Source organism: Larimichthys crocea, chromosome XVI (genome assembly GCF_000972845.2).
Source record: "Larimichthys crocea isolate SSNF chromosome XVI, L_crocea_2.0, whole genome shotgun sequence".
In the NCBI taxonomy this organism is placed as follows: Eukaryota; Metazoa; Chordata; class Actinopteri; family Sciaenidae; genus Larimichthys; species Larimichthys crocea.
Genome location: NC_040026.1, coordinates 18,902,435 through 18,926,438, shown reverse-complemented (window position 1 = coordinate 18,926,438; position 24,004 = coordinate 18,902,435). Strand labels below are relative to the sequence as shown.

Below are 24,004 nucleotides of genomic sequence, written 5' to 3'. Positions count from 1 at the left end.
TCTTGTGTGAGCCGGTGTTACCTGTTGCTCCAGCGCTGCGATCCTCCTCTGTTCTTCATTTTGGCTCAGAAGAGATTTCTGCAGCACGTTCACCTGCGAAGGCCTCATGATCAGTAAAAATGCAATGCTATAATTCAAGAGATGTCGAGTTGCTAACTTTTTAGAAAGTGTTACCTGCAGCAGAAGTTCAGCAGACCTCTTCCTCTCCTCCTCCAACCTCATGTCCATGCTCTCCAGTTCCGCTCTCATCCTGTCGGCCCGCTCAAACGACACTTTCCTCTCCTCGCTCACATCATGTCTGGATGTGGCGTTGATGTAATACACAAAAAATATTCAGAATAATCCTGTTTTCTTATATAGTACTAGTAAAAAAACACTGGCTGATAGCCGTTATTGTTGCACATTCATAAAAAGGGGGTTTGTCAGTGACTCGTCAGTCAGATTTTTGTCTGGCCTTTTCCCACAATCATACGCCTGTGTAATTCCGTCGCAACTGAGTAGATCCGAGAGCCACCGCTACTCGATTTCAAAAGCGGACTCGCTTTTACCTGTTGCTGAGCCGCTCCGCCTGCAGCTGCACCTTGGCCTCCTCCAGTTGGTTGCTCTTCTCTTTGTACTTCCTCAAAAAGGACGTCAGCTCGCCGCACTTGTCCTCGTAGCTCCTCTGAAGGGACGACATCTCGTCCTGGAGCCTGGCGACCTGCTCCTCCTGAGACTGCAGCTCAGCCTGAGCGTTCATGGTCTGCAGGGCCACAGAGAAAAAAACACAAATTTATGTAGCTGTCGTCTATCCAATTTCTCAGCTAGAGTTCTACAAATTGATTATAAAGATGCCTGAATATGTTTGAATAGAGTCGGCGTATAAGTGTAAGAATTAATTAGGGAGTCAATCTTTATTACATAGAAGCGGGAACGACCTGGAAAAGAACTAAATGAGTCAACAGTGATGAAATGAAACGCTCATAAATCACGCTTACCTGCTCCCTCTGCACAATGAGCTCCTGCTGGGCTCTGATGACTTTTTCTTTCTGGCTCTCAAGGTCTTTCTGTGCCCCCGACAGCAACTGGTCATAGTGGTTCTTCAGCTGAGCATCCTTTTCTGGAACTAAAGCAAATTAAATCTTGAAAGCCTTATAGTTCCCAGTGCTGCTGTTGTTGTTGCTATTATTTTTAATTCCAGGATTATTACTGTTCTCATCTCCCTTTCCAGCTCGAAGCTGTCACCTTTTTAATGTCCAGTGTGGTGGCTTTAAAAACAACAACATCAGAATCAAACTGAGTAATGTCCTCACCATCTGAAGTGGCCTCCTGCTTTGTATGTTCCTGTTTCGCCTGGGCCAGCTGCTGCTCCATCTCCAGCGTCCGGGCAAGGACAGACTGGACGTAGGCCTCTCTCTGCTGGTCGTACGTCAGCCACTGCTGGTTTTTCTCAAGAGCCTGGTGGCGAGACGCACAAGCCTTATGTATTCGGTGGACATTAGCCCTGTTCAAGGACAGCTAAGTTTGCTTTCGTGACAGGGGGATTTTTTTTTCGTGAGAAACAACTGAAGCGGGGGATAAAACAGAAATACTGCTTTCACTTTCACACGGAGAAAATAAAGTGTTTTCTTTGCTGAGAGCACCTATTATTGCCCTACATACTGATTGATGAACTTGAAATGATTATTATTGTTAATCCACTTTGCTGGCCCTGAACAGAGCGTAATGGCTTCAAAATAAAAGCCTCAAATATTTGGCTGATAGGCAAGATGTTTCAGTTGTAAAGCCAGCGGGCAAAAAAAAAAATCCCTTTCAATAGTAGGAAAGCGGGTACTTAAATGACAAACAGGCGCACACGGAAACACACACAGTCAATCATTGACTAGACTCACGTCTCGCAGTTGATCTTGTACCAAAGCCAAGTCTGCAGGAGGAACTTGTCCATTCTGTGGAGAGAAAAACAAATTTCAGATGAACCCTAACCTGCTATATACAAACCGTCGACATCTCATTCAGCTGTCACACAAGAAACATTTCAGTTTGGATTGAAGTCCCAATAATCCAAAAATGTGTTATAGCCTATAAAACAGCATGCACTGCTGCACTTTGTTACCGTACATAGTTATTCTAGACATGGTGCTGGTAGTGGAAGTGATTTAACAATAAGAATTTCAGTTGAAGTGAAATTACATCTTTACAACTGAAGGCTTTTGGCCCAATAATTCACAGTACAATGTGCGACTTCTTTTACTTCAATCCAAAACAAATGAAAGGAAGAAAATAATACACCCTGTCCTTTTGAAGAACCTCAAGTTCATATTATTTTTGTCTGTCGACTGCTGATACTAAAAACAGTACTTTTGCCACAGGCTTAAAAAAAATATGACTTGCAGATTTGCTGGTTGCAATAATCTTTTAATAATGCGAATAGAAGCTGCTGCAAACGATCGATCTATACATTGTGTTTTCAGAGACTTGGCTTCATGACCTAGGGCACCGTCCCCAAGGCCAAATCCTCGACATATATCCCTAGAAGACAGTCTCATAATTCTGTCACCCTGACCCCGAGAGGTCTACATGTCTGATCCCACCCAACGCCTAAGCGCAACAGTAGACACCTAAACGATCATCTTTGTGCTAAGGCTCGGTGAGCATCGTGAGCTTGTCAACTTTTTCCAGATGGATTTAAACGTATGTCCCATAAGCTAAGCCCACTAATAGCTTTCATGTATCCAAGAACGAGGGGGGGGGGGAAGGATGGGTCAGTGGTCTGCTGGTCAGATTATTGCCGTTAGTAATGAGAATGGAGCTAAGCCGAGGGCTTGGAAAGTGGAGGGCGCTCTTGGAAAATTACCATTCATGCATAAAGATAAAGAAAACCGCTTGCAGTGGCAGCTGAAAGACGCCGATTTCAAAAGTCGTCCTTGTTCATTTGTATACATCCTGTGCGTTTTCCAACCCTCGAAAAGTAGCGACTTTAAAAACCAGAGCAGGATTTATGCAAAACAACCTGAGAGCATTTACATTCAGATGACCTTTATGAGGAACATAAACTGCCTCTTTATGGACAAATCCTTCTTCAAACTCTCTGATGTCAACATTAACCTCACAGCAGATTTTTGAAGAACCTGATTAGAAGCTCTTATTATAAAAGAGCTTCTAATTAGGCGTTGCATCTAACATGAGACATGGGACATGCCTTCAAAGCAAACATGAAACATGTTTTGAAGATAGAGGAGGCTTTATACTGAGGGTGGAGGGGGGGAACTAGGCGAGAAATCAAAAATATAAAAGGCTGATTTTCAGGAAGTTACAAATCCCCAAAACTTGTACTTTTATACTGATTTTTGCTGCCCGAGCCTCTCCAGAAGCCAAAGAGAATCCCGATGACCGCTCTTGGGGGTGTAGTGAAGGGCCTGCTGTGCTCAAAGCATCAAAAGAAAGCTGACGAAAAATAAGTGCTGCCTTTTGATAAGGAATAAAATGATTGTGTAGAAAACTGGAGTGGCAAATATGGATTTGCCAAAGACTCACTTGGACATTGTGGTTATTTTCTCAGATCTGCTGTGACGATTACATTGTTTGGATTCGATACGCTTGAGCCTAATTACAACAAAGTAGTAAATGCTGCTCCAGAGGAGGAGGTTACTGTCAGCAGCCAGAACAATCAGAGATCACACAGTGACCCCCAGTGGACAGAGGAATAACTGCATGTGTAAACAAATCTATCATGCAGTAGAATCACTGGAAAAAACGGTTTAAATTAATAATAAACATGATAGAAATCTAATAAAATCACTAGCTGCAGGTGCCGTGGTGATTCAAAAACCTCATCAGGGGCACATTTATTTCCTCCCTTTAAGTATATTTGTGACTTTAGCGTCAGCTAAAATCACTAATAACTGAATTTTTCAATTTTTCTAAAATATTATAATAAAAAGAGATTTGCTACTGCATCAGGACAACAGATAAGCAAAAATACATAAATAAATAATGCAAAAAAATAAATAAAAGAGAGATGGAGGATATTAGAATGGGAGAACACAAAGCTGTTGCAGGATTCAATCCTAGGCCAGAGGGTGGAAACATGCTGTCAGAGAAGAGGATAAAAAACACTCAACCACCTTTTGTTTATCAGTGATTTCTGACAACTTCTCCTTCAGGAATTCTAATAAACATCTACACTTTCTCACCATGTATTCACACTTTTGGTACCAAGAGCCTGGAGAAAAAAAATTATTTATAACATCCTAGGGCTCAGCATCAATAACCAAAGATAGGTTACTGAATGAGCACTTAAATTAAATTGAATCAGCACCGTGCCATTAACACTTTTTATGATCCGCACCAGCAGAAGCAGTGAGTCAGAAACACTTCGACATCATTACGCGACAGATTCCCAGTAAGATAATCGGTGGTCTTGAAAGAGGGAGATGAACTTTATAATAGCACCGCCAACTTTTCTCACTCACGAGTGCGTCTGGACAGGTACAGAGGTTTTGTAACACGGTCAACGTACCACCACCTGTGTTTCCAGCGTCTGGCATCGGGTAGAAACGGTGACCAGCTGGTTTTTCAGGTTCTCCGTCTCCTGTGACAAGTTCTGGAACATCAAGTCTCTCTGCTCAGCCGTCTTCCTCCGCTGCTCCAGCTGGGCCTGCAGCGATGCTACCACCTGACAAAAAAAACCAACAATGTCAACCTGATTTATTTCTTTTATTTTCCTCCGCCTTCCAAACCTTTTGTTTACACAGACACAGTTTGCAGAGGATATTTGCAATTATCTGCTTCACACAAATGACATTGCGTGGCTGGCAGTCTGCTGGCGTTGGCCCACTGAGCAGCTCCAGTTTTAAGCATTCTTGTTGATGAAAGTTAGCAATTAAATCACATTACGTTGATAATGCGAACATACATCTCCCCTGTACAATTAAATACATTTGATCCTAATATACCTGATCTATGTTATAAGTGTAACAGTTATCAGGGTACATTATATCACCGTTTATGGAAAAAACTTGGAGCTCAGTGATAAGGTATATCTCTCAGATCACAACTTCCCCTGTACCATTCTGCCCTAAGTTATGTATTCTAGGCATTTATCCAGATGACTGTACTGGATAAATAAATGGTTGACCTCTGTTTACTACAGGCCAAACGCTGTATTGCATTGTGTTGGAAGAATGTTGGTTGCCCCTCCTTTAACCACTGGCTAAATAACTTAACATCGAGTTTGGCTCTTGAGAAAATGACCTATGTTGTTAAAAAGAGGGCTTCTGAGTTTTAGAGCATTTGGAAGTTGAACGGTTGAAGAATGGAGATGTGGAGGAGGCAGTGGGAGAATGAGATAAGGAAAATATCTAATTTCTTGTTGGGAATGAACGTTGTGACCTAATACTCAGTGCACAGTAATTTGCTGACAAATTAGTGCAGTTTATTTATTTCAGTGCACAGTAATTTGCTGACAAATTAGTGCAGTTTATTTATTTAGGTTGTTCATTTATTTATTTTTGTTGTTTATTTATTGCTGTCTGCATTTATCTCATTGTTCATTTGTATTTTTAATGTTTGAGTTATTGTTTTCAGTGCTGCCATGTGTTTGGGATGTTTAAACTAAAAAAACAACAACAAGAAAAAACAATAAATAGGTTTTAAAAAATTAAAAATAAATAAATCACATTACGCGTTCACAATGTCACAATTTAACAGCATGCCATTTCCTAGTTTGAGCCCAACAACGCCAACGCCCCGGCCTGAATTAGAAAACGATTTCCACAACAATAGAAAAGGAGGATAAACACCTCAGACAGATAGCATCAGTTGCTGCAGCAGTGTCATCACAGCAGTGGTAAAAGGGCATGAATGCTAATACACACATAGACCTCACTCCAGTCAACGATAGCTGGTTTATACATATCAAGTGAACAGCATACACACACTGAGTGTGAGTATGCAGTTTTTTGCTGGCTGTCTAAACGTCACTTAGCTGAGCTGCTGTCAAAATGGGATAGAAGCTATTTCCCCCCCAACTGTTTTTGTGACAGCTCAGAGGAATTCTGGCATGATTTTCCTCTTTTCTTTCTTTATTTCTGACAGTGTTCTGCTGCCAGCAATACATATACCACCGATATAATGCCAAAAGACGGCAACAAATGTTGAGGAGTGCACGCAAAAGATACAGCTGTAGGTAAATCTCCTTAAACCTGGACAGAAACCTGCAGCCTCAGGGTGTCCAGATCTCTGTGTTTTTGTGTATCCGTGTTTGCAGAGGACTACTAGGACTTGAAGAAGATGGATACATCCATACTGGTCAACTGCGAATGTGTTCAAAGCGTATCTGTCTGTAGAGATGTGCCATGTGTACATACCTCTCCTCCTCTAGCTGTCAGCTGCTGTCTCAGGGTTTCCAGTTCCTGCTCTTTAACAAGCAGCTGCTGATTGTTTCTCTCCCGCAACGTCTCGAGGGAAAGAATCCTCTGAGGAAAAAAACAAAACACAAGACAGAGTATGCACATTAAAAAACAGGAAAACACAGTTAGAAAAGCATGAGATTCTCAACTTAACCCTGAATTTCCTGAATGCCACAGACAGATAAAACGCCACATTTACCTCCAGCAGCTTGCTTTTGTCTGAATCGGGTGGTTTGATGTGTCGTTTGGCCAGCTCATCGATCCTTCTTCTGAGGTGAGCGTTCTCCCTCCTGACTTTCTCCAGCTCCGCCTCGGCTTTGGACGCAGAGCTGCTGGATTTGAAACCCAACCTGGTGACGATGGTCTCTTTGGCACCTTTAGATGTCATGGCTGATTTGTCGAAGTTGAACTTCTGTGGGGAAAAATCAGCAGATGTTTAAGTTTTAATCTGACTGAAACCATTCAGCCAATAAATGATCAAACTTACAGTATAAAAAATAAAACGCAAAACAAGCTGACATGCTACTGAATATTAAAAACAGACTTTACATGTTATCAGGCTTAGCTGATGGAAAAACAGACACCCTGAATGACACGTTCACACTTTCCATGAACTTAACACGTTTACATTTATCAACACGCACATTTATTTATTCATTATTATTTTATTAAACCTTTATTTAACCAGAAAAGGCCCCATTGAGTTTAAAAATAGCCAAGACAGACAGCAGCTAAAACAACAACAACACCTCGATGATTCATTCTCTAGGTCTTTCAATATGGATTTATTTATTTATTTATAGTTTTAGTACAAATAAAATATAAAAGTACCTTAAACGCTGCTAATATTGTCCATCACACTTCCTAGAAATAAAATAATAATAATAATAATAATAATAATAATAATAATAATAATAAAGATTATTTCATAGGTGCCTTAGAGTAAATTAGAGTAGACAGCAAATAACAGAAACAAACAAAAAGAACCATAAAGGTATATCAAATTACAAGAATACAACATTAAAAACAGGTTAAAATAGGACATAACCGAGATATGACGGACACACACCGAGAATCGCCTTGTATATGAAATATTTCACATCATTTTTAGCCGTAATTCAATGTAAAAATAAAATAATCACCAATTAAACAGAGAAGTCAGTAATGAAACTGACGGTCCGTGAACGTTATATTCACGTACGTTGATAGTTTTTTTAATAAACTAACGTTACGTCGTCTCACCTGAAGGCCTCTTTATGTCGAAACTAGCAAAATAAAGATTTTTCCGGCAGACAAAGATACAATAGATAAAATATTGAACACTTACAGATTAAAAACAAGCTGCACACTTCCGTTGAAAGTCTCTTGTCAGTTTGTGGCAGCAGAAACGTTTCGCTTCCCGAAGTTTGAATTACAGCGCGCTGACGTCATGTCCGCAACGTGCAGGCAAGGGGTGCGTGTGTTTACGTAAACCCGCGTGTCTCGAAAGTAACGACATGTTAGGCGGTGCGGTATAGTCAAATATAGCGATTTTCAAACTTCTCCGTCGAGGTAACTCAGAATACTGTCATTATATACGTTTTTATTCACGCACTATAGCGTTTTTAATCAAATTAGTTAGGATGTTGCTGTTTTCCGCGGCTTCAGCGGCTGTTTGAGCTGTCACACCGGGCTGTCTGCTGCACTAGATGGAGCGAACCCACACAGAGCTGCATTGCCCACCCAAACTGGTTTGTCGTGTACCGGGTAGTGATGGGAAGTTCGGTTATTTTTAGGGATCCAGATCACTTAAAATATTCAATACAACCTTTGTATGTAAAAAAAAAAAATTAATTTAATCTAATATCAATAAATTGCTGTAGCCAATTGTTTTCATTGCATTTACAGCACTTAAGTCAAGTCAAGTCAACTTTATTGTCAGTGCTGCTATATGTACAGGACATTTCCCTTGTACCCCGGTGCAAAGAGCAATAAAAATGAAATATAAAATATAAGTAAAAGATGTAGAAAAAATATATAAAAATATATACAGCTGAAAGACATCCAAGAAAATAAAATAAAATAAAAGACAGTGGCAAGTCTGGAATATATAAATAGTATAAATATGGCAGTATGAACAGAATAAACAATATAAACAGAAACAACAGTCTTAACAGTATCATAAACAGAAACAACAGTCTAACAGTATCTGGCTTACAACAGGAGCCGGCTCTTTGAACCGGCTCGTTTACGATCGACACATCAATAGTATCTTGGCAACAAACAGGGTAAGGACATAACAGTTACCTAGTCTTTCCTACCCTGTCAACGTTTACAGGCATATCACCATTTTGTGGAAATTGCGCTGCCAGGAAAGTGCTTAATGCAAGTGTATTTCCTGTGTGGTATTTGATAATAGCCGCCTATTATCAAGAGACATCATAAGAGATGGTTGCTGAGGTTTTATTGCAAGGACTCCAACAGGAAATTGGCTACTTTGGACCCATTTACAATATGTCTGTAACCGAAATGTATATTAACATTACGTTTATGTTCATTGCGTGTGCGTCAAGCATGGTTTCTGGGTCAAAGCATTACACTTTGTAAGTGACTGACTTTTTATTTCTTAGCTGTGCCTCGTGTTTTAATAAAGTTCCAGTAGGTGTAGCAATACGTTTGAGACACTGTATGTAGCCGCCATAAATCACAGGTTGTCTGAGGCCTATAAACACAGAGGTAAAGAGACAGAGGTGTAGAGGAAAGAGCACTGAGACTCAAGTAAAGATAGTGGTAGGATAAAGCAAACATTTCAACACTCAATTGGAGTTCGGTTCTGGCATTATTTCTTACAATTCAGAAACCAATGACTCTCCACTCCTACTAAAGGAATCTGAAAAATACAGAAGCACCTCAGGACACAACCTTGTCCTCATGCTTTTGTCAAGCATAGTAATTACATGTTGTCTGCTGCTGTACTTGTTACTAGTGGTAGGATATCTCATCCTCTCATATCCTCTAATATGTCTGTGCATTTCATGTAATAACAGAGTGGAAGCCAAGAAATCAATACTAGCTCCTATCTGTCTCTAATTCCATATACAGTGCCTATTGCTGTATGTATGCCCACTAATCACAACCAAAAGTCAGTTTATGAAGCTGACAAACATGATGAATTTATCCCAAAAAATGCTCAGTAGACAAATATTGCTAACTCAGCTTTGGGAATTTACTTTCAGTCTGGAAAAAGTTTTGCAGTTCTGCAGATAGAGTTGGTTTTCTTTAGTGCATTTTAGAGTCTGACCGATAAATTGGCCAATGTATGTGCCAAAAAACAATGTTGCAGAATGCTTACAGTAATATACTGGTGTCATTGCAAAGTTTATCCAGAAGAGTGAACTGTGATTTCTAATGAGTAAGAGAGAAGATGTGTCTCAGTAATGTCAACTAGAATTGGTCTATTATTTAACATGCCAAAGAATATTTAATTGAATATCTAGGTCTATTGTTCTTACAGCTCAAAAATATGCCATATGAGTCACCACATTTGTAACTTGTCATTTTTTCCCCTGTAAAACCAGTATTGCTTTTTTTAAAAATCGCATATGGGTCAAGCTCTATTTCCAACCAAATGCCAGTCCTAATACTACTTCAGCTGAAACCTTGCAGAATCAGTGGAAATGTAATAAATCTAAACAAGAACTTCAAGGTTTTGTTTGTATGTACAGAATGGGTTTTTAGAGAAACATCCTCCTTTCTTCCATTACAGGCCAAAATATGGCAGCGTCTCACTGGTATGGAGTTGTTTAGATCTGACAAAGGTTGAAAACTACGAGTAAATTCTTTGACTTAACTGGCTGCATTAGATATTCTCTAGACCTCTCCGAAGGCTTTGTTGTAAACACAATCAAACCGTTGTACCAAAGTAACCCCTTGTTGTTTTTAAGATATTCTGACCTTGCCTCAAAGCTTCGGCGGAGGAACAAATTCTTTTCAATCTGTCAAAGTGGCAAAGAGGCAGACCATATTTAATACGTCTCAGATGAAAAATTCTTGTGGTCAATAGAGTTTTCTTGTCAGTGTCCTTGTGTAAATACTATAGTGGTTGACTGTGAATGCTGAAACATTATTATATTCAGAACTGCATTTCATATCAAAAGTTAAAACTAGCTTAAGTTGCTAAAGTACCCTTTGAATTTGACCATACTTTTTGTATTTCATAAAATAAATTGCGATAAATGGGAGACTATGCAGTGAAGTTTCAACTATGAAGTTTTATAACAGGGACAAATACCACGCCATATTTTCACTCCCTCTTTGACTCAGTTTTCACATCCGTTCATCCTCTACCTCTCTACCTTTTCTCTTCCCTCTCTTCCATTCAAATACAAGAACCTCTGGGGCTCTAATCCTGTAGAGCAGCCATTCAGAGTCTCAAACTCCCTCCTGGTTACCTCTTCCCACTGTCCTCCATCCATCTATGACCCTGATATCTCCCCTCATCCCTTACCCTCCATCCACCTACCCTTCAAGCCTTCATCCATCACTCGCTTTGCCTCATCCCTCATTGCTCCTACACTACATCATCTTGGTTCACCTTCATCCACAACATGCAATAAACCATCTACATCCATACTGATGTGCCCTTTGATAGTCTAGTGTGTGTGGAATTTACTGTGAATACTGTCTGGCCAGTATAATTTGTTTAATTGAATGACTAAATCTACAGTTACAGAGTCTGTAAAACAAGCTTCTTTGTAGCTGTTACTTTTGATTTTATGGTCGTTCAATCTTTCAGTATGCTCCATAATAACAGCTGTAAACCTCCACTAGCTAACTATTCCTAAAGGTGAACACTGTCTCATTGTTTTTAGTGGTTTCACTCCATTTGTTTTCCATTTGGAAGTCAAAAATGAGTAAATTCATATTATATTATTTGATTTTCATCAGTCTGGTTGGCTGCCAGGCGAGGAACAACAACTGAACATGGATCAGTATGAGGCCTTCTCATGGCTGAGCCAGTAATGACCTGCATTTTGATGCATTTTGTTCTTTGCAAAGCTAGCCATCTTCTAACTTTGCTCCCTGGAGAAATGGAGACATGAAGAGTGTTCCTCAATATGGAGCACCAAAGCTCCAGAGCCAGCTCTTACATGCTAAAGCTGGAAATCTCTCTCCCACCAGGGTTGTCCGGTCAGCTAATTAAAGACTGCAGGGAGACAACAGCCCGACAAGTAACATGTCACCAACTGAAATTGGGTATGAAACCTATAGGACGATAATTTATCTGGATAGTATGGAGTTAAAAATGTCTCTGTTGTCTAGCAGAGCCGCCAGACTCAGGCCTAGCACCCGGGGAGTTTTGTCACCAGGGCCAGGGAGGAGCTCGGCTCATGGATCAGTCTCCTGTTGAGCCACGTCGGCATCATCAGCAGTGCAAAAGCGGCTCTGCCACTTAGCAGGAGACCTCATGCTGACCTGCGTCACCGACGGGCTGTGCTCCCATCGCCTGGGGCTGGGTCGCTGACCTGTGAGAGGCGTGCTTCTGTCATGGCTTACATTAGCACTGCACTGTACCGGCAAAGCACACACATCTATCAGTGCAAGAGATTTTGTGCTCCGCAGAGAGCCATAATGTATAAACCTAGATTAGATCAGATTAGATCAGATGAAACTTTAATGACATTGGGCTACAGTTGGCAAACACTGGTGATTTGCATGCTCTCCTATATTCCTATATTTTCCTCTTGCATTCAAAACACATACAGGCCAAGTGGGATTCTAAATAGTTCATGGTATTAATGTATTAGTCTAGACAGGATGCCCTGATAGTATGTTGAGATAGGCTGATGTCCCCTGTGACCCTAAAAAAAGATCAAGTAAGAGAAAACAGACTTCACTTTGTAAATGCAAAACAGAGATTTCATGTTCAGGTGCACCGCAGTCACCAGCAGCAGCCAACAAAGCAAGATTCATAATCCATTAATATTACATCACGATTCATACAAGTTTCCAGATGTTTACATACGCTTTGAAGTGTCACATCAGCTGTTCACCGGAGATACACACAGACAGCGCAACAGCCCACTGAGCAAAAAACTAAACTGTGTTTTTTCACGCTTTAACGAGTGAAAGAATGAGATGGCAGACACCGGCCTGACGTTCTGGAAATAAAGACTTCACTGACTCTATTGACTGTTTCAAGTTCATTTTGCCGCTGAAATCCACCCACAGATCAGTGGACTGGACTTCTCACTGAAAATGAAAGGGCATGTTAAGTTTTGCAGCTGCACATTTCTATCTGCATGACCCAACATCCCAACATCTTTCTTTGTATATTAATTATTTAAAATATGTGTTTGTTTCATAGCTTGATCAGGCAGGCTAGAGGATAGAAAGGAGACAATAGTGCATGGAGAGTTCTGCAAGCTTATCTTATTAAACAGCTTCTTTCTATGAGTTCCATTAAAATCTAAATGTGAAATTAAAGAGTGCATAAACTATACAGCATGACGTCTCAACATCTGGTCAGCTGCGCACTGAAAAAGACATGAAGCCAACCATACACACTCAAGCAGATATGCAAACAATACTGATTTTGATACATTCAATACTGCCTGTTTGTTTAACACAGTTCTCGATCTTATTGCTATAATGCCATTAAAACTGTTTGACTCTTAAACTGTGAAAAAAGAAGACAAAATCTTTAGACTACAATATTTTTATATATTCATTTTTACATTTCACAAGGTGCCGGTATTATTCTTGCTACTAATAACAAAAATAATGTTACTAAGTAAAAAAAACGAAACAAACAAACTTGGCTCATGGAACATCTGATCTTGGGTGCACATTTACACACTTAATTAGTGTGGCAAATAATGTTTTCTATATGCGAAAAAGAAAATATTACCAAAAAAAATCAGAGCACTAGCAGTAAACAAAGGCACAAATTAATTGAGCAAATCAGGTCATTGCTACTCATTTACATCAATTAATGCATTCATTATCCTATTACTTAGGTACAGCACATCTTCAGGGCTATTAAACACAAGATCGACTATAAATGCAATGCAAAATAATTAAATCTCCAATGAATAATAATTAAACAAAGCATTATAAAAGAGCCCTAGTAGAAGTATAGTCCGTGTTCATGTCGCGTCTCCAACTTTCCCTCCCTTGTCTCTCGTCCCTTCATCATCTCACACTCTGTCCCTTTTTTGTTTCGCTTCTCTCCGTCACTCTCTTCCATCTCCATCCAGCTCATAACAGAAATGCTCACTGAGTGAATAAACATTGCAGCTTGGATCACACACACAAGTTCTAACACTATGCTAGATATTATGCACTTTTTTTTTTCCACCGGCTGAAATGAATACACATCATTTATATCGGCGCTTTAAATATCCATCCATCCATTCTCTGTAACCGCTCGTCCTTAAGCCTATCCCAGCTGACTTTGGGGCGAGAGACAGAGTACACCCTGGACAAGTCGCCAGTTCATCACAGGACTCATAGAGACAAACAACCGTTCATTCTCACTTTCACACCTACGGGCCAATTTTAAACTCACCAATTAACCTATAAACCTGGACTGTGGGAGGAAGCCAGAGTACCCGGAGAGAGAGCCCACGCAGACACAGGGAGAACATGCAGAGACCCTGTGAATGCCTGTATGACATTTATTAATCCTTTTTCCAAGATACATTTGTGTCCACACTCCACACATTTTGCGCGTGACCTTGTGAACTCTCCAGTCTTATTTTAAACCTTCTTGGTCTGATGATTAAATCATTGCTCTTCACCCTCCACAAAATCAGCCACAGTCATGCATGACCTCAGTGTACACACCAAGGAGCCAGAGTGGAAAAGAGCAGAGTGAGAGAAAGAAAGCTGCAAAAGATTGAGATGTGACTCAGACCGTGAGTATGCAATCTATTAACGGTCTAATAGATATTCCCTGGGCCTCTGTGTTTCAAGGAGAAAGAAAAAAGTTATTTTCCAAGTGTTGAAAGCTTGATTAAATGTTTCACCCGATGACATTAGGAAAGGACTGGGATGGATATTTTTGTTTTGCTGTAAAATAAACAGCAATTATCCCACCAGTGTAATAATCATGTTCAACAGATATACTCATTACAAAATGTAATTAATGAACAACCAAATCCTGCCAAGCCCAACTCAGACGGATTCCAGGCTTGATTTCCCTATGCTGCTCCATGGTGGGCAAATTTAACAGAGATAAGCCTAATGAACTGCTTTGCTTTCTACCGCAGGAAAAAAACCAAACGCACACTCTTTGAGAGTTTATTGCACTGTTGTCAGCAGGAAAGTGAATTAAAGTAAGTTGTATTGTGTCACCGTGCGTGTGTTTTAATGCGGCGTGCACCCTGCTGTTGCATCAGGGACGAGTCAAGTCAAATATTCAAGTACAAATCCGAGTCTGAGTAATCAGTGTTCAAGATATCACTGATGGAACTAATTAAAAACACTGCACAGAATTATACAAGCACAATTTTCAAAAAAAGTGTTGTGTAAAATGTAAAATAAAGACAGACCTTCAGTTTATATTCAACTGATTACAGTACAAAGACAAGATATGTAATGTTTAAACTGATGAATTGTATTGTTTTTTTGTACATATACACTCATTCTGAATCTTATTGTTGCAACAAAAAGATTGGAAGAGTTGTTGGATGCTCAAAAATCACCTGTTTGGAAAGTTCTACAGGTAAACAGGTTAATTGATAACAGCTAATAGAATCATGACTGAGGGAATCTTCTTGTGATTTTTGGTTCCTGAGTTTTTCCTAGTGTGTCTTCCTGCTTTGTCTGTGTTTAGGTTATTAGTTTTCTTTCTTTCCCTTGTCAGGTCGTCTGTGTCAGTTCCCCAATTCTTCATTGTTGAGTCTTTGTGCTTCTCCCCATGTTCTTACTGCCCATAGTGCATCCCAGTTCTGTATTTTTTTATTGTTGAACTTCTGTTTGGATTTATATTGGATTGTTGGATTTAGTGTTTTGCCTCGACTCCTCAGCCATCTTTAAAGTAATTAAAGTAACCCTTTGTTCACTCAACCTAGCGTACGGTCTTCATTCGGGTTCACTTCTTGAACTAAACCAAATCACATACACAATTCAAAGGCTCAGTCGTTCACAAGCAAGCATGGAGTTCAATACTCTGTGAAACGCTGCAAATAATCCAGCAGTCTAAGAAGATTTCTTAGCACACAATTGCAAGAAATTGATGGATTTTCACCATCTACAATTCATGATGTTATTAAAAGATTCATAAGATCCATAGAAATATCGACACATAAGAGAGTCCATTTCAAACTGGATTTGGAAATCATAGATTTTGTGTCCTCTGGGCTAAATCTATACTTTGACTTTTTTTTTGGAATCTGTTGATTTCTCCTAAATTCACCAAAAGATAACTTGAAAAACATGCCTGATTGGTACATTTAAACATAAAATGCATATAAAATTTCAGAAAACTCGTAATAGAAAAAATAACCGTGGGGAAGATTTATAATGATCTTTGATGTACCCTATTCAGCTGTAGTGTCTTTTCTTTCCCAGTGAAAAGTGAGTCAGTGAAGTTTTATGTCTTTCCTATCGACGAGGTAACCATTGGTTTTTATTTAATTCCATACAGCATGAAAATCATCTTGAACAGCCTTGAAACTCTCTCCAGCTATTCATTAGTGAATGTATGCATTGATCTGGCAGTATGTGGTAATATATTTTGAATTACTGGCATTCAATTCAAAATGCACTCAGAGAGGTTTCAGGGTCGGCTGCATTTATGAGATTTGATCAAACCCACAACACAGACAGTTAACACAAACACATCGACTTTAAGAAGTTATTGTTCATTTAAATAGCTTTTGGTATCTTCCTTTGCCCTCACTATGTTTACATTCAATAATTCAAATCATAAAACTGAGATTTCAAGAGTAAAAGTAAACATTAATGTGTTTATAACTCAGTGAGTAACTTTTAGCAAGATCTATTGGCAGAAATAGAATAATATTCATATGTACGTTTTCATTAATGTACTGAGAAAACAAGAATTGTGTTTTTATCAAATTAGAGTAAATGTTTTATATCTACAGACAAAGAGTGGTCCTCTTACAGAGTCTGCCATGTTTCTACAAACCAAACACTGGCTGTAGAAGGGGCCTTTAGACTTGCTGTACATAATTCCCCTTTTTACACAGTGACTCACTAAACAAAACCAATAATTTGCCACAAAATATTGATGACTGAATGATTTTATTGCATCCACTGCGGTCCTCCAGAGTCTAAGATGAGAACTGTTTCCATAGTAATGGTCTGTTATTCATAGCAGAAATAATACATTGTAGCACACTGCAAGAATCAGACTCAAGTGTTCAACAAGGCCGTGTAGTAAGTCATAACTCTAACTGCTATACATTGGTGTTAGTACAGGTTGCTACTAGCAACAGGATGTTCAACTGAAATATAAAATGGTATTTAGCCAACTGAAAGTAATATAGTGCTAAAACAAGTAATGAGAGAAACCTAAACACTGAAAAACAACCCCAACAAATTATTATAGCCACTTGACATAATTAATAGTGTTACAGTTTAAAGTCAGTGTAAAGTAAGATTAAATATGTGTTCTGAGTTGGTCAGACCAAAGAAGAAAGTGTTATTAGCCACCCGGCCAAATTTAAATAATTACAAATATCACCAAGTTTATGAAATTAGGTGTCAAAATTGGGTAAAAATGGGCAGTATTCTCAGCTCCAGGACTGCGAGGGAGTGTCCGCTGAATGTGCTGAAGCCACGCCCACTAGTGAGAGTATTCAAGCAGCCATTTTGAAGTGATTGAATCGTGTCAGATGAGTTCAGAAAATGACATGGCTAACTTTGAAACACTCTGAGCCAGATGAATTAATCTCTATCTCTCTGCTCAGGGTGGCCTTAGCGTGTCATCGAGCCACCCTTTAAGGACCGCCCCCAAAAATCCTGAAAACTGGTGATAATGTGTTTTAACCTCTAACTCCACATTTCAGTAACATATTGTTCAAAGTCTTTTCACATGTTTTCAGCAGCTAATTTCCATCATATTTAATGTATTTTGAAAGAAATCTCAGAATTGCCTTTACACAGACTTCAAAAATCAATTCTGAATTATGTTGGAGTACTGCAGGCAAAAAACCCAAACACTGACTTATGGCACCTGGGATGTTAAAGTACCTGTGTTGTTATGTGAAAAGTAAGATGTAAAGACATGACCCTGTGGTTTGTACTGCTCCTTAACAGCTCTGCAGAATGTCTAATAAGCAGCAAATATAAAGAAAAAATGGCATCTATGAGCAACAGTTCTGTCAGCCGTCAGAAAAGAGTTTACATTGGCACAATTGGCCGGCCCTTAGTACTGAGAAAAGAGCTCTTACTGTTGAAACCTCGCACAGACAATCACATTCTGCACTGACACAAATTGGAGTTAAATAACTTGAAATGTGACAAAAGACAAAAAAGAAAATTTTTTAAAAATAATTTGGAGAAAAACATTACAGCGGTAAGGTTTTCCGACACCCTTTTTTTTCTTTCTGTCCGAGGTGAGTGAACTTACATCACATGAAAGACAAACTAATGAACCTTCCTTCATTTCCATTTTCCTTGCCTGAAAATCTTTTCACTTTTTCCCTGCAGCAAAGTTGTTGTTGGGTAATCTCACATCATATGAATGCTGATCTATCATCGGAACTTTTTTTGTCTCTTAAGAGGATGAAAGATTATTGCATGGTTCTTGCCATAGTCAGGAGAGAGCTTAAGCAGCCGACATCATTAGTGTGAGGAATGAAAATCATCTACAGCAGACTGTGATGTCTGCCGCGTCTCCTTAACTCTGAACAGTGCAGTAAAAATGGTTGGTCATCCAATTTTGCCATAATCCTAATGACAGACAAAACTGAACTCCTAGGTTTGCGGGTACAGACAAAGTCACAAACCCACTATGTACATGCAACATGGTGCCCAATTACCAACACCTGACATGCAAATGAGGCCATTGCAATTTTGATGCTCTCCGAGGCTGAATTGTACTCAAAAGCACCTCATTAAATGGAAGAACAAAGAAGGATCATCATCAGGACAAAAAAACAACCATCATGTTTTTCTTGTACACCTTTTACAACCTCATACTAATCTATTTCGCCCTACAGATGAATGTATTTTCCATATGTATATGTGTTTGTTTGTCTTTTGTCTTTGAAGTGAAGTCAGTGCAGAAGTGCCAGAAACTGCAGTTCCTCAAATGAACACTTGAGACTGGCTACCGAACAAATCTGTCTCCATAAGCCCCCATATTACACAGCAGAAACAGTTGTGGTCTATATAGCTAATTCCTCTGTTCATGACAACTGTACTGAAGCTGAATTTCTTTTTAAACTCACCCATTCAGATTATATTTAAAGTAATGCATAATTAACAGCATGGCCACCATAGATTGACCGGCTTGTTTGAGCACCCAGGTGTAATTCGGTCTGCCACAAGTCTACAGATGAACCGCGTCCTTTGCCGGTCTTTAGATTAGCTGAAAGAGGCAGGACATGGCAACAACAACATGGCAGCGCCCCAAAAGCCACCACACTCTGAGCTTCAAAACGGCTTTTTAGAAACCTGTGAGCGACATCACGGTTACGACATCCATTCCTTATACTGTCAGTGATCCCTATGTACAAAGTACACAGCACAGCTGGAAGTTCTACAGTTAGTGCCGAAGCAGACAACTACTTTAAGTAAGTACCACCTAAACTATCCTTTTTACACACAACTTACCTGCTTTATTATCTAATACCTCACTTAAAAGTGATACTGAGGTGTTTTGTTGACTGGTTGCATGGATTAATTGCAGCCTCTCTGCAGACACTGTAATGTTTACCACGTTTGATATGAACCTGAGGGGCTGGCACTGAATTCCCTGCTATCTCACTGACACACCATTATGGAAATCAGTATGTAGTTATAAGTTCATTTCTGCCTATCTTTCACCAGGCCAGCTGAATTTGTGATGGGAGTAAATCTTTGTATCCTTGAATTGTAAGTTTGATTTGATGTGGTGTGTGTGTGTGTGTGTTGACTTACAATTGCTAATTGGGCAGCTGCCAGGAACGCACAGATGCAGAGCCCCCTTGACTACATCAACATGAATATGTGCTGGGTTTTCTAAATACTGAATCAAACATAGGTTGTGTAATATACATGCGCCAAAGCTGCAAAATATTTCTCACTTACTGAAGCAGCTCGGATGAACTGTGAGGGTAGCTGCTTAATGTTGCATTTGTAAAACTAGCACATGGCAAGTATTAACACACGCTATCTTGTCAGTCCTGCAGCTAGTGTAAAGTGCATCAGTGCAGACAGACAGCCACACTGATTAGACATGAAAGGAATAACAAAAATATATTTTACTCATCTTTCTTTCTCTGTTCCTCCCCCCCACTCTTCGGTGACTGAGGTAGTCTTCTCAGAGCACAGGGCATGTTTAAAACATTAGCAAAGTCATCTGTGCTGACACACTTTGAACCCCCCCCCAAAAAACTCATGGCACTCGGATTAAATATTTATGGTTGCGCAACCTCGCTGTCAACTTCATTTAGTTGTCTTACCCAAACGGTTACATGAACGTGTGTGGTAGAAATAAATGTGAATCTAAAAGCAGTTAGGTAACCGAAAATGGCACAAAAGAGAATAATTAGGTGTTGCCTTGGCACGTGTTATTTAAGCTTTAAGCGTAAAAAAAGAAGCACATGCTCTGGGAGGGAAAATTATTCTTTGAATTTTGATTGTCCATTGTATTGTTCAGGTGTTCTTGGCTGAAAGCTAAAATCGCTTGTTATTACTCTGGACGTTTAATTTTTAGGAGGCAGAGGAGTGGGTATGAATTTAAACTCATCTATTAAATTTAGTCGCTTTGGGAAATATGGTCTCTCGGTGTCAGTTTCTTTCTTTCACAAAGAACAAGTCCTAAAAATGTTAGAAAATGTAGTTTCAACAAGTGTCAATTGCACAGGATGAAGAAATCTCATTATTAGCTTTAATTAACAGTTACCCCTGAACAACACAACTAAATTGTTACATATTCTTCGATGTTATTCGGAATTGTTAGGAACTTTTGTACGAACTTCTAACATGTGTAACTTTTGCAGCCACATTATGTGGTCTGGATCCACACTGTTTGAATCACTTAGAGTCATTCATCACATTTCCATAGCAATCTGTCAGCAGCTGGCCCGGGCACCTGCCACTATCAGTCAACAGCTATTGCCAAAAGAGGCACGGATTACCAGACAAGACTAGAATTTGGGCAGTTTTATATTCAAATTTTGGGATAAAAAAAAAATCACTTTTGACAAAATTAAAATAAATACACTACATTGCTTTGTCAGGAAAATACTGACAAAGTCTGATGTTGCATATAACAAATATATTGTAGAGTTATAAAGATAACCAAGCCGAAAAAGTTAAGCACTTGTGTTTTGTGTATTAAAGCACAATGGCCCTGTGTTATCACTCTTCTTCCAACCGGGGCTGCAACTTCAGAAAAGCCAGAAAAGAGTAAAGAATTCCTATTACAAGCCCAAGGTCTTCAATTTTATTTTGCTCGACCAAAATACTCAAACCCAAAGATATTCAATTTATTGCGCAGGGGTATAAAATAGAGAAAAGCAGCAAATTCTCTCATTTCAAAGGCTGGGATCCACAAATGGTTGACCTTTTTTGCTCAATTACTCAAAAGGTGTGCAGTCAATTAATCTTGTGTTAATTGGCTCATTAATCAATCAACTAATAGTTTAAGCACTGGTATCTAGTTTATTCATCGCTGAATAGTCTCTAGCACATGGACATACTGTTTGCATGTAAGGAAAACTTCACTGTCTCTACACGCTGACATTAATCTTAAGATCACGTTTTCACTTCCCAAATCAAATATTTTCCACCAGCTCAGTCTCAAACATTTGGTGAGATTTCATTGATAACATACCCAATTGTCGATAATAAGTAAAAATATGACATGGAGAGCAGCACCACCACAGCACCAAAGTAGTAATTTCTTGGTAAATCGCTACCGTTTTGCTACATTTCTCTCCACTTTTAACAGCACAATCCTCTTTCTGGGCTCCTCTAATCAGGTTATGATATGACTTTTAAGGTCTCCTGTGGGTTAAATGTCTAATTATATTCCACACAACACGAAATCCCTTTCATGAAAAATGCCTGACACATTTTGCAGAAAGAACGAAACGCTGAAACGCTGAACAGACTGGTTAACGAGTCGTTATTTGGCAGAGGAGCACTTTAGAGTTTTACATTCTCTGAAAGAACATGCTGTTAAATTGTGCCTTACAACACAATGTGCCAGTGTTATCTTTGATCCAGTAAAAAGCAGAATTAAATCCCGAGCTAGGCGAGCCATTTTCATCATTAACACTCCTTCTGGCAGGGTCTACTTCTACCTCACGGCACCGATGGCATATTCTTCATCAGCGTGACTTTTCCACTGCTTCTGCATCAATTTTAAATCCCATTTTGTCGATACAGAACCTTGTCAGGATGGAAAAGATCATCAAAGAGATTAACGCCACTGAGTGCAATTCTGTTGTGGGTACAAAAATCTAATATTTGTTGAGATTGATGGACTTGATTTCATTCTGCAAATTTGTTAATATTTCCTGTCTTGTATTGAAAGCCTGGGTGAAGCCGGCAAAGAGAGAAAGGCCATTATAAGTACTGAACTGAAGCGGTGATGGATCATGAGAATCTTATTCTTTTCCTTAAAAACTGAAAATAGTTTATAATGATTTCTGTTCAGTAATAACATCCCCTGTGGTATCTGAAGGCCATTAGATCTCCACACAACATGAACTCCAAATGTCCAGGGAGGAAGGATTGTCAATCGATACAAAAAAATGAACCTGGATATCAATTTTCAACGTTTCAATTGAAAGTTTAATGTTTAGCTCGTTTCTCTACAACCAGCCGGTCCCATTGAAGGGTAATGTGAGATAATGACACCTCAAGTGTGGTCCTTACTCCGTAATTTTTGTTTTTCCAAATAAGTTCTCCAAAGACGTTTGTCTTTGTACTTGTGGGGTCAATTTTTGGGGTCATGTGTCACGTGACCGACACAAGCGTCTTCACATGTGTCAAGAGGCACAGGCGGATGTATCCGGTTGGGGACCGCTGGGTAATTGGACTCTGCAGACTAGTCTAATTGTAACACTAAAGAACCCTGTACTCGGTCAGGTTTTTATCCCGTATGTGGAAACATTGTCATTTTAGCCTATAACAAAATATTTAATCTTATCTGTCTCTTTGTGTCCATAATAAAGCTTTAATTGATTAATATAAGAGAGGTAGTTGCATATAAAACTCCTGAAAAGATCCTAAAAAACATGCCATGACCACGGAAATGCAAGGTTTTTTTTTTCTTTTACCTGTTTCTCTCCTTCCACATGTCTCCTGTCTTACCCGTCAGCCTCTGTGTAGGTGTGGTCTCCCTTCCTCACTTTGGCTCCTGGCTCTCCTCTCTCCACACCTGCCCATCATCAGCAATTGGCACACCTGTCTGCCATCAAGTCATCACCCCTGCCTACACAGCTCTGTACAAACTGCCAGTCCTCACCGGATCATAGTTGGTCTGTGCTGCACGCTTGTATGAAGCTAGTTTACTTTTGCATCGGGTGAGGTGGTTTTGCCTGCCAGTCTGTTAGTGACTTACATGTGAGGCTTCCTCTGTCTCAGGATAATCCGCCTGCCTGCCTGACCACCATCGTGGATGGTGATCCACCAAGCCCGTCAGACAGCTGTCATGCAAGGGATCCCCTCTGCCAAGCCTCCGCCTGAATTTCTTCTGCCTCTCCCCAGCCAGCATTTGTATTAAAAGATGTGTTTTCTCCTTACCTGCCTGTTCTGTTTCTGTATTTGGGTTCAGACTTACTTAGCCTTGACATTTAAACAACTTTTCTACCTATTAAATAATAGCTTCCAAATCATTTTAAAGATTTTTTTTTTGGCCTTTTATTAATTTATTTGACAGAGACAGCTTGAAGAGTGACAGGAATGTGGGGAGAGAGAGATGGGGAATGACACGGAGGAAAGAGCTATAGGTTGAGCCCCTGCACATGGGGCGGCTGCTCTACCAACTGAGATAAGCAACGCCCCCCCAAATCATTTTAATGCTGGAACGACTTGTAATGGAGTGAATGGTCACAAACCAACAACTACTTCAGTGATTTAGTTAAAAACTGGATCACATTTTTTGGAGGAAAACATTTTCTGGTTTTTCCCTCTTATGTCCTCCAGCTGCTACGCATCCACTTTCACCGATTAGTTTCTTGATGGGGAGTAATGTAAGAGAGCGACAGGGCTGAGCAGGCAACATAAATGGGCTCAGGTGCATGGCGGTGAATAAAAGCAGACCCGACGTTAACAAAGGAAGCTAAGAACAGAAAAGCAAAAGACCAAGCAAGAGCCTGCTGTTCAGTTGTTGGTGGGAGTTTCGAAAATTTAAAGGCTGAAAGATATACACTGGGCTGTTGGACCAGTCAGTAATATTAGCTGGCTGCCATGTCTTTTGTTGTTGCACATTTCGTTGTTATAAA

The 24,004-nt window shown here is 39.6% G+C and overlaps 1 protein-coding gene across 3 annotated transcripts in view; it reads right to left on the bottom strand.

The window, feature by feature from the left end:
• Window positions 1-22,924, bottom strand: part of pde6c (phosphodiesterase 6C, cGMP-specific, cone, alpha prime) — a 43,488-nt gene extending 20,564 nt beyond the window's left edge. Inside the window, exons 1-10 of one of the 3 annotated variants that reach the window (XM_027289419.1) lie at window positions 22,838-22,924; window positions 6,589-6,801; window positions 6,348-6,455; window positions 4,499-4,654; window positions 1,872-1,925; window positions 1,293-1,437; window positions 978-1,105; window positions 549-742; window positions 175-298; window positions 22-93 (exon numbers count right to left, since the gene is read on the bottom strand). In XM_027289419.1, the coding sequence (XP_027145220.1) occupies window positions 22-93; window positions 175-298; window positions 549-742; window positions 978-1,105; window positions 1,293-1,437; window positions 1,872-1,925; window positions 4,499-4,654; window positions 6,348-6,455; window positions 6,589-6,777 (1,170 nt within the window). In that variant the 5' untranslated portion in view covers window positions 6,778-6,801; window positions 22,838-22,924. Of the gene's footprint in view, window positions 1-21; window positions 94-174; window positions 299-548; window positions 743-977; window positions 1,106-1,292; window positions 1,438-1,871; window positions 1,926-4,498; window positions 4,655-6,347; window positions 6,456-6,588; window positions 6,802-7,631; window positions 8,049-22,837 lie in introns of those variants that run through there. The other 2 variants (XM_027289418.1, XM_027289417.1) reach the window with 2 other exon arrangements.
• Window positions 22,925-24,004: the final 1,080 nt, after the last annotated feature.